Source organism: Aegilops tauschii, chromosome 3 (genome assembly GCF_002575655.3).
Source record: "Aegilops tauschii subsp. strangulata cultivar AL8/78 chromosome 3, Aet v6.0, whole genome shotgun sequence".
Classification (NCBI taxonomy): Eukaryota; Viridiplantae; Streptophyta; class Magnoliopsida; order Poales; family Poaceae; genus Aegilops; species Aegilops tauschii.
The window spans coordinates 8,249,778-8,265,284 of record NC_053037.3 but is presented as its reverse complement, the minus strand read 5'-3'; the positions used below and the strand labels follow the sequence as shown (position 1 = coordinate 8,265,284).

Here is a 15,507-nt window from a genome sequence, read left to right as displayed (position 1 = left end):
ATTTCCCTTTTGCCTTCTCAAATAATCAACCATATAGAAAGTCACCTTGATATCTGCTATGTTTTTCGAAAAGGATTTTTTTGTTTGGAAAAGGTGATACCTGCTTAGTTGGGAGCAAGCTCACGTTAATTTGGCAAAGGCTTCAAGAAGAGACGTTATGGCATCCGTTGCCGCGTCTACACGCTTGCCACAGGGCATGCAGCACGGAAGATTCTCTCTTTCTGTGGTCAACTGTACTTCCACGGAAGATTAGCTGCAGCTATCCTTTTCACTGGTCCATGAGTATAGCTTGGCTGGTTGATGAATCCGGACAAGACCCGCGCTGACGCGTCAATTTGTTGGTGGTATCAATAATGGCATGGAAAGGGTTGGAGTGACTTGAAAGTAGTTGATCGCCATTTGCTTAGCCTCATGCATGCACTACTAGCACTGGTACCATTTGCATCGCCAACGCCAAGGGAGGACAAACGCCGCATAGCATAGCACAACAAGTAAAACTAGAACTAGCAAGCATCATCCAAGTTTTCAGGTAGCATCTCAAGAGACAGCCCTCGGGCCAAACAAGCAACATGAACATGATACTCGCAAGCAGTGCACCGGGGCAGAGAAAGAGCAAGTCAAGTTAATTCGGGAAGAATTTGTCACAAAGAAAAAAAAGTTCAGGAGGAATTGGCGCGGTCCGAAATTAACTCACTGGGCTAAGTAAAAGTGGATCCTGTGCAGCGTGTGAGTAAGTGGCCCGGGGCCCAGGTGCCCACATGCTCTTGATCAATAAGGATTACGAGAATTCTCAAAAAAACCAGCCCACATGCTCCCATCGGGAATCCGCATATCGCGGGGGGTAACGAGAAAACGCGCACCGCTGGGTACAACGACACTATATAGACCAAACCGTTTTACGGATCGGCTGTGTTTTTCTGTCACTGATTTTGGGAATTGCTTCTGTTTTCCTTTCTATATTTATTTTTAAAATTCATCAACAATTTTTAATTCACGCATTTTTACTTTTTGAATCTATTTTTAAATTTTGGAACATTTTTAAATTCCCGTTTTGTTTTAAATTTATGAGTATTTTTCAAAAGGCAGAACCTTTTCTATTCCGTGAACATTTTTTAAAATTCAGATCATTTTTTAACATTTAAGAACATTTTTAAAATTCACGAATGTTTTCTGTAATCAGAAGTTTTTTTTGGAATCCAGTAATATTTTATAAATTCATTTTTTCTACAAATCATAAACAAAATTTGTGAACATTTTTTCTATTTCCGTACATTTTTTCAAATTCATGAGCATTTTTTGAATTTCATTAAAATAATAAAAATTGAAAGGCAGAAAGAATAAAACAAAAAAACAGAAAAGGTGCGAAAGAATAAAACAAAAAAGAAAAAGAAACGAAAGAGAAAAATGGAACAAAAAATAGGTGCCCCGTGCCCTGCTTTGGGCCGGCCAAAACCTGACGAGGGGAGCGCATTTGTGCGCCCATCACCGCCTTATGCGTCAAATAGGTGTACTCTGCTCTGATACAACCAATTACAAAAAAATTAACTAAAAAACCAATTAAAAAAATAGGTGTACTCTGCTCTGATACAACCGCCTTATGTGTTTTTTTAATTGTTTAACATGTATTTGTAAAAAGGGCATCATGTATTTAAAAAATGTTCAACGTGTATCAAGAAAATGTTCCACATGTACACTGAAAATGTACAATGTGTATTGAAAAAGGTAAACTTGTGTTGGCAAATAAATAAAGAAAGCCGGTGAAGGAACATAGAAAATGAAAAAAGAGAAGAATAAAAAATTCAATGTAGAAGCTTGTGAAACCGTACCAAAACTGGCCACTAAAGCTTCATAAAACTGAGCTGTCGAGCGAGCGCTCCGGCTACCGACTGACCAAGCGAGCCTTGTAACGACCAAGCGAGTGAGCGTGCACGCGTTTGATGGACCAACCCACTTGCTACATCGCTGAAGGCAAGAGTTATATCCGCCTCGCACTAGGGGAGATATAGCTCCCACGTACCGGTGAGGCCCCTTTCGAACCCATCTTCTTAAAGAATTTGGACTGAAAAAGCTGAAACATAAGAAGGAAAATAACATACTTATATTGTATCCTTGAGGGAAAACTAACTATCGACCTAAATTTCAAATGTGAGGTGTGGCGCGGAAATGTACTCAAACATGAAGAATGGCACATAAATGAATTGTAAAGATTTAGCGCAAAGTAATCTTGGCTCGAATAAGCAGTCATATCGTGCATGGTCCACCCAAACCAAACACTAATCGTCGAGGTTTGGGCTAACTACCACAGACTCCCTCTTTTCAGGTTTGTATGCCAACTACCCCCATACCCTAGTTCTCCGCCCCTCGTAGGGAAAAAAGAAGAAGAAGAAGCAATAATCGACGGTAACAAGAGTGGCGTCATCCTAGATGGGAATTGCGGCCCCCGTCTAGGTGTGGCTTGTTGCTTGAGGTTGGCTGTGCTCCTCGGCTAGGCATCGACATCACGTCGTGTGGGCTCTAGTTTTGACGAGTGGGATCGGTGAGGGATGGTGTCCCTTGCGTAAAATTCGACACTCCTGGCGAAAGCTCTGGCCAGCTTTTGTTAGCATCGATGAACGATCGGGTGCCGTTGTTCCTCCATGGAGGCGTCACCGAGCAGCTTTGGCGCTTCTTCCGATCTCGAGGTCTCTTGTCTTTGTGAAAATAGATATTCGACTTATCAAATCGAAGATGTCGATGCCCTCCATCAGAGAGGAAAGTCGCTCCTTTCTCTGAAGCATCATTTCGGAGACGAAACCGATTGGAGTGCATTTGTTTGTGGGGAGACCGATGGATAGATGCCGGATCCCGCTCCTCCCACCGGATCCGACTTCTCTTATCTGTGTAGCGGGGATCGACGAACTCGATCCCCGACGGCTAAGCTTCCGATGCAGAAGATGAAGCTTGCTCTCCCGTACGATACCTTCACGGTAATGGTGAAACAAGAGTCGTCGGGTCATGAGCGCGATGGATGATGACGACGATGGCGCGGTCCGGGTCACGAGAGCCACGACGTAGCCACGGACAAGGAGATGGGCAGCAAAGTTGACCACGTTTGCACGAGAAGCCAGATGGCGATCCAAAACGCCAATTGTCACGTACTCACGTGACGGCGACACGCACGTAGGAGTACAAACTAAACTGGTGCCGTCAGATGAGATTCGCATCATAAATAATCTCTGCTCTCCGCCGTCCCATCTGATCTGATGTGTCCACCTCGCCTTGTCTGATCCCACAGCGTCAGCGAGGAAGAAAAAGAAAGAAGTGGCAGCTCCCCCGAGCTGAGCTCGCCGCAGTACCGTCCCTTCTCTCCTCCCTCGACGGCGGCGGCGGCGATGGAGACGGAGGAGCCCGGGTCCCCCAGCCCCGACGACGCGGTGCTCTTCTTCGGGGTGGCCCTCGTGCTGGGCATCGGCTCCCGCCACCTCCTCCGCGGCACCCGCGTCCCCTACACCGTCGCCCTCCTCGTCCTCGGCGTCGCCCTCGGCGGACTAGGTCCATCCCCCCCTCCCCCTCTCCCTCTCCACTCCTCTCTCCACCTCTGCTCTAAACTCATCCGTCGGATGCCAGTTCGCAATTTGTTTATTTTATATCGCCTCTCTCTCTTTGATGCTGCTCAGAGTACGGGACCAAGCATGGCCTCGGCAAGCTCGGAGCCGGCATCCGTATCTGTAAGCTCACTTCACCCCGGCCTGGATTGATATTATCTAGACTAGTATTTTCGGAATCAATTCGGCAGTAGTACTAGTTGACTAACCACCCCTGGCCTGCTTATTACTAACTGTCATTCCAATGTTGCAGGGGCTGCCATAAATCCTGATCTCCTTCTGGCTGTCTTCCTCCCCGCCCTCCTCTTCGAGAGCTCCTTCTCCATGGAAGTGCACCAGATCAAGGTATCTATCTATCTTCACAGGGCTGTCTATCTGTCGGTCTGTCTGTCTGCTATCAGATTTGAGTTACATCACTGAATAAGGCTGGTCTACAGTGAAGAAGAGACTTTTATTTACCTCTTATTAGGCACTTGCTGGGTGACCATTCAGTCTTGGTACCAGTCTGTCATTATGGACCGATTTGCCATCGATCCAGTTAGTGTCATGTCATAGGCTGATGCAGATAATCCGTTATGGACCAATTCGTGCTTCCGGCAGTGCTATATATCCAAATCTTCTCTGCCAGCTTGAAGTTCTGAACTGTTATGTAGCACCGCAGTTGCATACATGTTTGGTTCAGTGGATACTGAAGTGTTTACTTTGCAGAAATGCATGGCGCAGATGGTGTTACTTGCTGTCCCAGGCGTGGTCATCTCAACAGTTTTGCTTGGCGCTGCTGTAAAGGTATGTATGTGCGTGGATTGGTAATGGACGTAGGCCATTCTTTCCAATGTTCTGATGCTAGCTAGTTCATGTGCCACAGCTTACTTTTCCGTACGATTGGAACTGGAAAACATCATTCTTGTTCAGTGGACTGCTTAGTGCAACCGACCCTGTTGCTGTGGTTGCTCTTCTAAAAGACCTAGGAGCAAGCAAAAAGCTCAGTACAATAATTGAAGGAGAGTCCTTGATGAATGACGGGTATGCTACCGTGACTCACAAATTATTCATCTTTTGATTCTTAGAATGCGTGTTTTTTTTTTCTGCCTGCTTGTCTGTTCCTCTGTATTTTATGGGGAGCAAGTCCGTTCTTGAGAACAAAAACAGAATGATTGACTCAATATATCGATTACAAGATTTTGTGTTATGTTTGTCGTGTCTAGAAATTTCCGGGAAAAGTGCTTTAGAATGTGTGCTTCACACTTAAATGTGAAGTATTCACCAGTACAGTTGTTTTTGTGTTTTCACTTCGTTCTTTTATTTTGAAATCGCACCATGTAGGAAGAAGACACCGAAAGGGGTTGGGTGTGGGGAAGAAACTCGCTCTGCATGTTCATAAGAAAAAACAATGAAAAGCTCATGTTTATTTGATACTGGAAGTAACTGACAGTGATAATTCTGCCCCCACACAACTTTGAACCCTAGCTAGCGCACCCACCAGTGGGGTATTGCATTGTTACCAAATTGCGCCATGTACAATTATAAGATTATCTTGGACTGTATTTGTACTTAACGGCCTTGTATTCTACAGGACTGCTATTGTTGTCTATCAGCTATTCTATCGAATGGTGCTTGGGAAAACTTTCGATGCAGGGTCCATCATAAAGTTCTTGTCACAAGTTTCACTTGGAGCGTATGTGAATGGTTTATTATTCCGAAGTAGATGATACAAAACCATGCTACTAATGCTAATCAATATCTTCTTTGACCAGTGTTGCTCTGGGCCTTGCGTTTGGAATTGCATCAGTACTATGGCTGGGCTTTATTTTCAATGATACAATCATAGAGATTTCACTTACCCTTGCTGTCAGCTATATTGCTTTCTTCACTGTAAGATAATCAACTAAAGAACATATCGAAGCTCTCATATTTCTGTTTTTTTTTTGCCTAGAAGGACATGATTTGCACTGCCTGGCATATTTCTAGCACTAGTCATAGAATGATTGTCAAGCAGCCCTTTTTGCAACACTAGGATGCTGTTTTATTGGTCAACTGAAATGGCTTCCAAGTCTCCTAGATACACACATATCAAAGTCCCTGTGTGATTGTCGCCGAACTGGACAGAGCTTCATGAATCTCCTCAGATATAATTATTTGGTCTGAACAAACATTCCGGTTTCAAGGGTATATTAGAGGATTCATGTTGGAATCAAAATTCTATTACTACTTGATTCTAACTTCAACTAACTTGGGGGATGTTTGGTGAGCTAACTGAATGTATGTTACACGAAAGAACATTGGCTTTCCTAAGAACAGCATTCTAGATTTTTGATATACCAAGAACTGGTTCGATTGCCATATTTGACCTAGTCCAGTAATTTACTTACTTTCCAGCTTTTGAACCTATTTACTGTGTACCATTAAACTGAAGTTAATCCATATGAGCTGTCAATTTTGTTTAGGATAATAAATATCAGTGTTCATTGGTTAGAGGTTGCCATTGCTTGTGCATGAATTATTATTTTTCTCTCATGTCTGCTGCAAGACAATGATCAGTCTTCTAGTTTTCTGGGGCTGTTTTCTATTACTAATATTGTTCGTATCAGGCGCAAGATGCATTGGAGGTCTCTGGTGTTTTGGCCGTCATGACCTTGGGGATGTTAGTAAAACTTGTCGTCACATTCTGATTTGCATATCCTTTGCTATCTTCCCTCCAATATTAACTTCGTCATGTCGGCAGGTTCTATGCTGCTTTTGCAAAAACTGCTTTTAAGGGTGACAGCCAGCAAAGTTTACATCATTTCTGGTATGTTCAAGCAATATATGTCACTTTCTATTGTCAGCAAAGATCAAAATTCTCAGCATATGATCAACCTTAGTAATTTTAGTCAAATATATTATTTTTCTCTCTGTTCCTTATGTATCCCGTGAGTTCCATGAAGCTGTTGATGCTGGATTTCTGTGAGCATTGTCTGGAATTCAGTAGATTTACTTTAAACCTGTGCCCTCTTGTAAATGTAAGTTAACAAGTTTGTAGCAGTCAGTTATTTGTCTACCTGTTAAACTCCATATTTGTATAATTTTTGATGACATGCAATTTCATCATCAATGCCCTGAAATGTCGTTCACAGCTTATATTGGAGTTTCTAAACAGCAAAATAAATTGCATGAAAAAAATGATTCCCTAAAGCATCAACAACAAATTTATCATTTAGTGCAAGATGCTGGTATCATCATACAGGTGTCATTGCATTCTTGTCTCTTTCTTTTCCTGGGAAATTGGATTATAGAATGTACATTGTGATCCTTCAGTTCACGGTACATTAGGCATTACTATGAATTCTCATTTAAGCCATCATATAATGGCTTATTGATTCTTTTGGAGTGTCTTTGTAGTCGTAACTTGTGTGAGGGCCTAAGTGCAAACCTCTTGTAAAAGGATATGTGCTCTCCATGTTGGAGACACACATGATTTCTCCAGTTCACGCTAGATTTTTTTTTTTTTTGCGCATACACGCTAGATTTTCTTACGTTTTATGTGATGTGTGCACTTCATGTCTGATTACTGTTTTTACTTGTATTCAGGGAAATGGTTGCTTACATTGCAAACACACTTATTTTCATACTGAGGTATGAACACCTTTGAACTTTTCTACATGTTGCAAAAATAATTTCTGATACTTCTGTTTTTGCCTGGCTAAACTAGACCATGCTTGCTTTTGTTTGGTATGATTTACATCTGAACTCCCTTCAGTGGGGTTGTTATTGCAGATGGTGTACTACAAGATAATATTCATTTTGAGAGGCATGGTATGAATCTTCATGTATCTCTATCTACTCTTCATTTAAAAAACCCTGCCATGTCAGCATTTCTACTAGTCTTTTGCAACCTTTGTGTTTGTTCGCCGCTGCCATGTGTGAAGTTGTCTCACCATTGATCATGATATCGCAAAGACTCAAAAAATCGGAATGTGTCATGTGCACTTTATTGAGCTTCTGCCCTGGGTGACAATATAAAGTTGGTGGAATCTATTGACTCCATGAAACCTCCATTTATTTGATTTAAGGATGCACAAAGCCATAAAGCAGACCTTTCTTACTTGAATAAAACTAGACCTTTGGCCTTAGAACGCTAACAGGTCAGAGTTTGGATATTATTTTAAAAAGTAAAAGTAGTCACGTAAGTCCATCGGGTTATGCTTGTACCATTTGGACTTTGTAGGTCTCTGGATTTTGGAATATTTGTGGGTATTGCCCATCTGGGTGATGTGATGATAATATTTAATACTCCATCCGTCCCAAAATATAAGAGCGTTTTCGACACTAGTGTAGTGTCAAAATAGTGTCGAAAACGCTCTTATGTTTTGGGACGGAGGGAGTACTAGAGTTTGTTGTAACTTAATAGTTAAGAGTTTGATCTTATTGTTTTGGAACCTGTCCACACACTTCTGTGAAATTTGGATTTTGTTGTAGAAACTCATTGGCATGAGCTTACATAGATCAGTTGACATGCGCTTAGATCTGACTGTGTTTACATGATTGCATCCAACGTGAGTTAAAAAAAAGTGAGTTACTTCACATCATTGCAGTTTACCTCTGATCATTGCAATTGTTTTTGCTAAAATCTACAATTTTTTTAGGTGATGTGTTACAGAGCATTTGTTTTTTTTTTCTATTTTTCATCATGTGGCACTGTTCTCAGGCTTATGCTGGTGCAATGTGTGACCTTACTATTCTTCATGATCACGAGTAGTCAACAGTCATTGGACTAAATCCTCTTACAACACAGTACATTAAGCTGCGGGTAGATTTTTACTGCCACAGGGTTCATCGCAGACTGCTGAGTGATGTATTATGTCTTAGAGTGCTACCTTAATCCTACCCTTTGGAAAATTGCATGGAAATTCCGAAGCTATTTAGTTAGATAGATAATGGTACAATTCAAGGTCATGTGCAGAAGCGAAGAAGATATGTTCTTCTGCAAATCGTAGCAACTTCTGTTTTCATCGGAGAATTTATTTTCTTTTGTTCTCAATGTACAGATAAAGTTTAGATTTAATATTTGGCATGTTTATTTTGTATCAATAGGGACATTTTCGGATTTTGATATTTTCAAATTTTTTGAGGAGGCTGAGAACACAGTAGCACCTAAGGAATGGGTGCACCTGATATGTTCTTCCGTTCTATATTATGAGCTTGGTTCTAACCCATCTTTGGATCGTTCTATATTAGGCACATCATGGGGATTCCTTCTTCTGCTCTATGTTTTTGTGCAAATATCGCGTGCTGTAGTTGTCGGTGTTTTGTATCCACTGTTGCGTCACTTTGGGTATGGTATGGACATCAAAGAAGCCACAGTTCTTGTTTGGTCAGGATTGCGAGGAGCTGTTGCTCTATCACTCTCTTTGTCCGTTAAAGTAAGTTTCTTGCACCAATGCCTTTGATCCTTATCTGTTGTTACCATTATGTGCATATTCGTAGACATCTTCTTAAAAATTACTCCGCCATTTTTTTGAGAAATTAACTGAAATTATTTTGTTAGCGTGCTAGTGATTCAGTTCAATCTTATCTGAAACCAGAAGTCGGAACAATGGTATGCTCTTTCCCTTTTCCTGAAAAGTATGATTTTATTATTTGAGCTTTGCTGATCTTATAAATCTTTTGCAGTTTGTGTTCTTCACAGGTGGCATCGTGTTTCTGACATTGATTTTGAATGGTTCTACCACACAATTTTTGTTGCACCTACTTGGTCTGGGAAAATTGTCAGCAACGAAGGTTAGCTTAACAAATTATTATCTGTGGTTTCTTCTGATCTTGGGATTAAAGATTTTGCTTAACTGTACATTTGCATGTTTTAGTAACCCTTTGAGCTCTAACTCATAATATTAATAAGTGAACTGGCCCAGCTAAGGTGTTAAATTATGCAATTTTGTCCCAATCTATGAGCTCAAGGATAGTGATGAATCGATTTGTCGTACACAAATAATGAGGCCGAGAGTACTAACACGCCCGACACATTATTAAGAAGGCAACATGATACCCGGGTTTATTTGCCCCACGAAATAGATCTACAAGATTTGATCTGCCCCACAGGGGTCAAATCCATGTTGGCACAAAGACGCCACTCTTCTCAGGATATTGGTTCTTGACCTGAAGATTACTCTGAATGTGTAGGCTCCATTTATGAACTTTACATGTTAAATTATGAAAATAAATAAATAATAGTCTCTCTTTTGGTCGAACCCTCTTGATTCCTTGTAGCTTCAAAAGTTGTTTATAGAGCCTTTCATTACTATTATTATCATTAGGCTCTTCTTTTATCTACTCATGGGTGCATATGTTTGCTGTGATTGTTATCTGCAATCAGAAACAACAGTAATTTGGTTTCACATCACATGTGATCGATGAATGTGAAGTAGCATAGTTATGTTCTCTTCATGCTCCAGTTTCTAATCTGATTTCCTGCAACTGTAGCTTCGTGTATTGAAGTATACACAATATGAAATGCTAAACAAGGCATTGGAGGCTTTTGGTGATCTCAGGGATGATGAGGAACTTGGGCCTGTTGATTGGGTCAATGTGAAGAAATATATCACATGTTTGAATAACTTGGAAGATGAACAAGCACATCCCCACGATGTTCCTGACAAGGATGATCATGTACATACCATGAATTTGAAGGATACTCGAGTGCGGCTTTTGAATGGTATGCAATATACATGATAATGTGCTGATTAAATTTGATGTTTGGTTGATTGATCAATTCGCCTTTGTTTTAGCTATATCTTTTTCAGAATGCCAAGATGCGTTTGTTTACGAGGTACATACATATATAAAAGAGTAAAATGCACTATATCGTATCAAATATCATGTTATTTACCAATTCTTTCTGTCAATATCCTATCAAATATCTTGCTAGTAGCAAGCACAAAATTTTATTACACGTGTTCTCGCTGCACACACAAAATTTTACTAAACATGATTGTAGCTGATCCGTAGGCTGTCTTTTATTTCTGTGTCGGTCGTACTTTTGGTACATATTTATCTAATCTCTACATGAATTGAAATTTGCACTTTATTGGGGCCATCACATCACTCTTTTTTGTGAGGAACATCTTTCATTTGTTGTGTGAGGCACTTATGGTTTCTATAAGTTCTGTGTATCTTATTAATGTTTTGCATCCTTTTATTTTCTTTGTTGTCTTTGCTCTCGAGCTATTCTTAATGTTTCATTTATGGTTCTACCTTCTCTTGAAGTATGTATGAGGATATGCGGTCTGATACTACTACCTCTGTTTTACTGTATCTGTCTATGGCCTACCAAAGAAGCACCAAGTCTGAAATGGAGGGAGTAAACATGATTAGTTTAAAAAAAGATTATTAACTACAGATTTTTGTCAGGTGTGCAAGCTGCTTACTGGGGAATGCTTGAAGAGGGACGAATAACTCAATCTACAGCAAATATTTTAATGAGATCAGTTGATGAAGCTATGGATCTTGTCTCTAGTCAATCATTATGTGATTGGAAGGGTTTGCGGTCCAATGTCCATTTCCCAAATTACTATAGGTTCCTTCAGATGAGCAGGTTGCCAAGAAGGCTTGTCACATACTTCACAGTAGAAAGATTGGAGTTAGGATGTTACATCTGTGCGGCATTTCTCCGTGCGCATAGAATTGCGAGGAGACAACTACATGATTTTCTTGGTAATATCTGTCTTTAAATCTTGTCCTGTGCTAGTTTTATACCAGTTGTTTGACCTATAAAGTGCAGAAAAATGTACAGAAGAAATGTCTGTCTCAATAGTTGGTGCCGATATTAGAAATGCCATGTGTGAGAGTAGTTCATAAGTGAGAAATGCCATGTCTCGATGGTGTGATATATCCTTCATTGCAAACTTACTTGGTATAACAAGATCTGACGGTCCAAATGATTTGAGCTTGTTAAGGTCGAACCTGAGCAACTTTTCTTTGTTTTGCAATACCATGAAAAACCTTTCAGAAGTCACCTTTTCACTGTTTTGTGGACACTGAAGATTAGCGATCCTATAATCCATTTCACCATTTCCATTATTTATATAAATTTTCCTTGTTCTTCAGGTGATAGTGAGATTGCAAGAATTGTCATTGATGAAAGTACTGCTGCGGGGGAGGAAGCTAAAAAGTTTCTGGAAGACGTTCGTGTTACATTCCCTCAGGTTGTGGTTACAAAGTGCTACTATCATTTGACTAAAATTATTATGAGTTTGTTAGCCTCACGAAAACTTGATAAATTCGTCCAACTAGCAGTTTTATTTGCAAAACTTGAGGACAAAAGCACATTGTCTGAACTAAAATGGGACTAGTTCAGCTTCATTCACATCTAGTTTCTCTTTCCTTTTTCTTGTGGGGGCACTGTTATCTAGATTCTAAAGCCGTTTCAACACTTTTCAGGTGCTTCGTGCATTAAAGACTCGACAAGTAACATATGCAGTATTGACACACTTGAGTGAGTATATTCAAGACCTCGGGAAGACTGGGTTGCTCGAGGAAAAAGAAATAGTCCATCTTGATGATGCTTTGCAGGTAGTTTGGAATTTCATTTCTTGTGATGAAGTGAAAATCACTTATCTCTCTGATTTTAGTTCACAAATCACAATATACTAACTCTGATAAGTTTATTCATTTGGTAGACAGACTTGAAGAAGCTTCAGAGGAATCCACCTCTGGTGAAAATGCCAAGAGTTCGCGAACTTCTAAACACTCATCCTTTAGTCGGTGCACTGTCTGCTGATGTTCGTGATCCATTGTTAAGTAATACAAAGGAAACAATAAAAGTTCATGGAACAGTTCTATACAGAGAAGGGTCAAGGCCAATTGGTATATGGCTTGTTTCGACTGGAATAGTAAAGGTACGTTTCTGCCTCGAGACCACTTCATTACATTTTGGTCGAAATATATACTTTCCTACTCTAGCTGTTTCAATAATGAACATACCCCTTGCTATTTTTTCCTGGCAGTGGACAAGTCAGAGACTATGCACCAGGCATTCCTTGGATCCAATTTTGTCACATGGAAGCACTTTGGGTCTATACGAGGCATTAACTGGAAAGCCTTATATTTGTGACATCATTACAGAATCAGTGGTGCATTGTTTCTTCATTGAAGCTGAAAAAATAGAGCAATTGCGCCAGTCTGATCCTTCTATTGAGGATTTTATGTGGCAGGTATGCTCATTAACATTTTTGACTCTTAGACATTTCCTGCAATGCATAATCCTTTTCTGCTCTGTTGTTTCCTTGATTCTGTGAGTGGGAGCGAAACCCATTTCCTTTTTATGTGGTTCTCAATAGGGTTAAAACTCCTGCTGGTTATTGATTGATAGTCCTGTAAGCCTGTAATGGGAGGGTGGGTGGGCGGCAGCGTTTGTTTTAACAAGTTTTGCTTAGAGTTGCTTCTAATTTCGACACTAACATCAAGTATGAAGTTTGTCCTAAACCAAGGGTTACCAAGAGATAATTGTCCTAAAAAAGGGTTACCAAGAGATTGTCCACATGCAGCAACTATGCAGCAATGAGGTGTAGAGGAGCATAGTCTAAACCAACGCCTCCATCGAGGGACTCGCATCATCATCGTTAGATTCGAACAATGAGGTCAAGTCCTAGATTTTCGCCTGGGCAGCATATCAGCGCCCCATCGAGGGACTGTCGACTGAGCCCTCAACGCCACCATCACTGGATCCAGTGAAAGACTGGACAACCACGCCATGTTTTCATCTGTAACCATCCCAGCTGATTATTGCCACCACCAGTCCTCAAATCTGCTTCATCTTTGTATCAAACTATAAGTACCCGTGCACATTAATGAATTGTAACACTCAAAGCAGCCCAAGCCTGTATGAACTTACAACGATTGTTGCAACTTGCCTGGACATTTACTTCTCTTCACCTAAATCAAATTATCGAAACTTTGCTTGGGCATGTCGCGTCGCATAATTTATTACTCCCTCCGATCCAAAATAAGTGTCTTAGTTTTAATTCAAAATTGAACTAAAACCACGACACTTATTTTGGATCGGAGGGAGTACGTATTAAGTATTATTACTGACGTTGGACTTCCATTGTGGGACTAACACATCACTACTGCTCCAATAGGTCTGGTGTAACAATGCTACCTTTTTTCACATAATTTGTATTTGATAGACCTTAATCATTCATACGCGGAAATTACAGGAAAGCGCTCTAGTCATTGCAAGGATTTTGCTCCCTCAGATATTTGAGAAAATGGCAATGCGTGAGATGAGGGTTCTCATTTCAGAAAGGTCTAGTATGAACGTCTACATTAAGGGGGAATCCATTGAGCTTGGGCATAATAACGTAGGCATCTTATTGGAAGGATTTCTGAAGACAGAGAACCGAACTTTGATCACAGCTCCAGCTGTGCTGCTGCCGTCAAACACTGATTTGAACTTATTTGGCCTGCAGTCTTCAGGTTCTCTAAATTTTCATCAATCGAGCAGTGGCTGTTTTCTAAAGCAAAAACAGTGATTTATTTTGTTCTAAAAGTAATTGAATGCTGAAGTGCTCTCTTGTTTACAGCCATGAATCAGATAGACTACTGCTATACCGCTCCCAGTTATCAGGTGGAGGCTAGAGCAAGGGCCATCTTATTTGAAATGAGGAGGCCAGATATAGAATCCGATCTGCAAAGAAGTGGATCGTTGCTTTCTCCAGCACTCGGACCTTCACGAACACAGAGCAAAGAGCATGTCGGTTTGCTCAGGTGGCCGGAGAGTTTCCCGAGATCCAGCGGGCTTGGGAATGCAAGCCTAGCTGAAATCAGAAGTCAGCCTGGTAGCTTCTCTGCTAGAGCCTTGCAAGTCAGCATGTATGGCAGCATGGTAAGTATAAGCCTTTTCATCTATTTTGTCGACCTCATAGCTATGATTTGTGATCAACTCAACTAAAAAATGGATCGACAACTCATTTGCAGACGGATGGCATGCACCGTGCTCGGCGGCAACCGAGGCTCGCTCATGTGGAAGCGAACCAGAAGCACAGCGCGTCGTATCCCAAGGTGCCTTCAAGGGCAGCTGACACGCGGCCTCTGCTCTCGGTGAGGTCGGAGGGCTCCAATGCGATGAAAAGAAAATCTGCTCCTGCTCCAGCTATAGCTCCTGCGCTCGCTCCCTTTCCGCCGCCCCTAGCAGCAGGACGGCAACGCCGAGCGGTAGGAGAAGACGACGACTCGAGCGATGAGTCCGTGGGGGAAGAAGTGATCGTCAGAGTGGACTCTCCCAGCATGCTCTCGTTCAATCCACCCTCCGGCCCACCGCGAGGCAGCTGACGGTTGCAGCTTGTACCGATATTTTCTTCTTGTTGTATAATAAATTTTGTGACCAATGGTAGTATGGTACCATGGCGTGTGTATATCAGTATATGTGTAAAATGCACGATATGTTGTATAACCCCCCCCCCCCCCCCCCCCCCCCCTCCCCCCCCTTTTTCTTTTTTTGCTCCGAGATTGAATGCAGCGATCACTTATTTTTCAAGTGTGTGCTGTGGCCCAACAGTTGTGGTCTATGAAACTGTCTTCTGTTCTGCTGTCTTATGAAGCTTATGGTGGACTTTTCGTAACAAACTCTGTTTTCAGGGAAGACGATAAACTCTGTTTTCAGAAGGACGCTGGAGCAATGTAAAGGAGGTGTGGTGTGCGCTCTAGAGCCGCACTCTGCACCGATGGAAGATCGTCTGCAAGACCTCTCAATCAGCCCTCCTGGAAAGAAATCTAGCGCCTCCTCGACAAGCTCATGGTCGAATTACCTTGGATCGCTTGGTGAACCTGAGTTTTCTGATCAAGCTCGTCGCCCCAGTTCCTGTGGAAGAACACTAGCTGGTTCAATGTTTAGTTTCCTAGTAGATTGTTGTGTTTCCCTCTCCTGTGAACTGCAATGAACTTTTATCTA

General features: G+C 41.4%; 1 protein-coding gene across 1 annotated transcript; it reads left to right on the top strand.

Annotated features, from left to right (window-relative positions):
• Positions 1-3,199: 3,199 nt before the first annotated feature.
• LOC109776409 (sodium/hydrogen exchanger 8) lies at positions 3,200-15,150 on the top strand. The gene is made up of 23 exons (XM_020335052.4): positions 3,200-3,531; positions 3,657-3,707; positions 3,838-3,929; positions 4,293-4,370; positions 4,450-4,607; positions 5,158-5,259; positions 5,339-5,456; positions 6,173-6,225; positions 6,307-6,372; positions 7,152-7,196; positions 7,321-7,376; positions 8,799-8,983; positions 9,109-9,159; positions 9,234-9,341; positions 10,041-10,272; positions 10,968-11,270; positions 11,664-11,761; positions 11,997-12,128; positions 12,236-12,454; positions 12,563-12,769; positions 13,775-14,033; positions 14,141-14,442; positions 14,535-15,150. The coding sequence occupies exons 1-23, from the start codon at positions 3,372-3,374 to the stop codon at positions 14,886-14,888; spliced, it is 3,429 nt and encodes a 1,142-aa protein (XP_020190641.1). The 5' UTR covers positions 3,200-3,371; the 3' UTR covers positions 14,889-15,150.
• Positions 15,151-15,507: the final 357 nt, after the last annotated feature.

Bases quoted from the DNA above. Each gene is read 5' to 3' on its own strand.
- LOC109776409 (XM_020335052.4), top strand. From the start codon at position 3,372: ATGGAGACGGAGGAGCCCGGGTCCCCCAGCCCCGACGACGCGGTGCTC. The intron at 3,930-4,292 runs GTATCTATCTAT...TTTACTTTGCAG, and splicing joins TGGAAGTGCACCAGATCAAG to AAATGCATGGCGCAGATGGT. The intron at 12,455-12,562 runs GTACGTTTCTGC...TTTTCCTGGCAG, and splicing joins TTTCGACTGGAATAGTAAAG to TGGACAAGTCAGAGACTATG.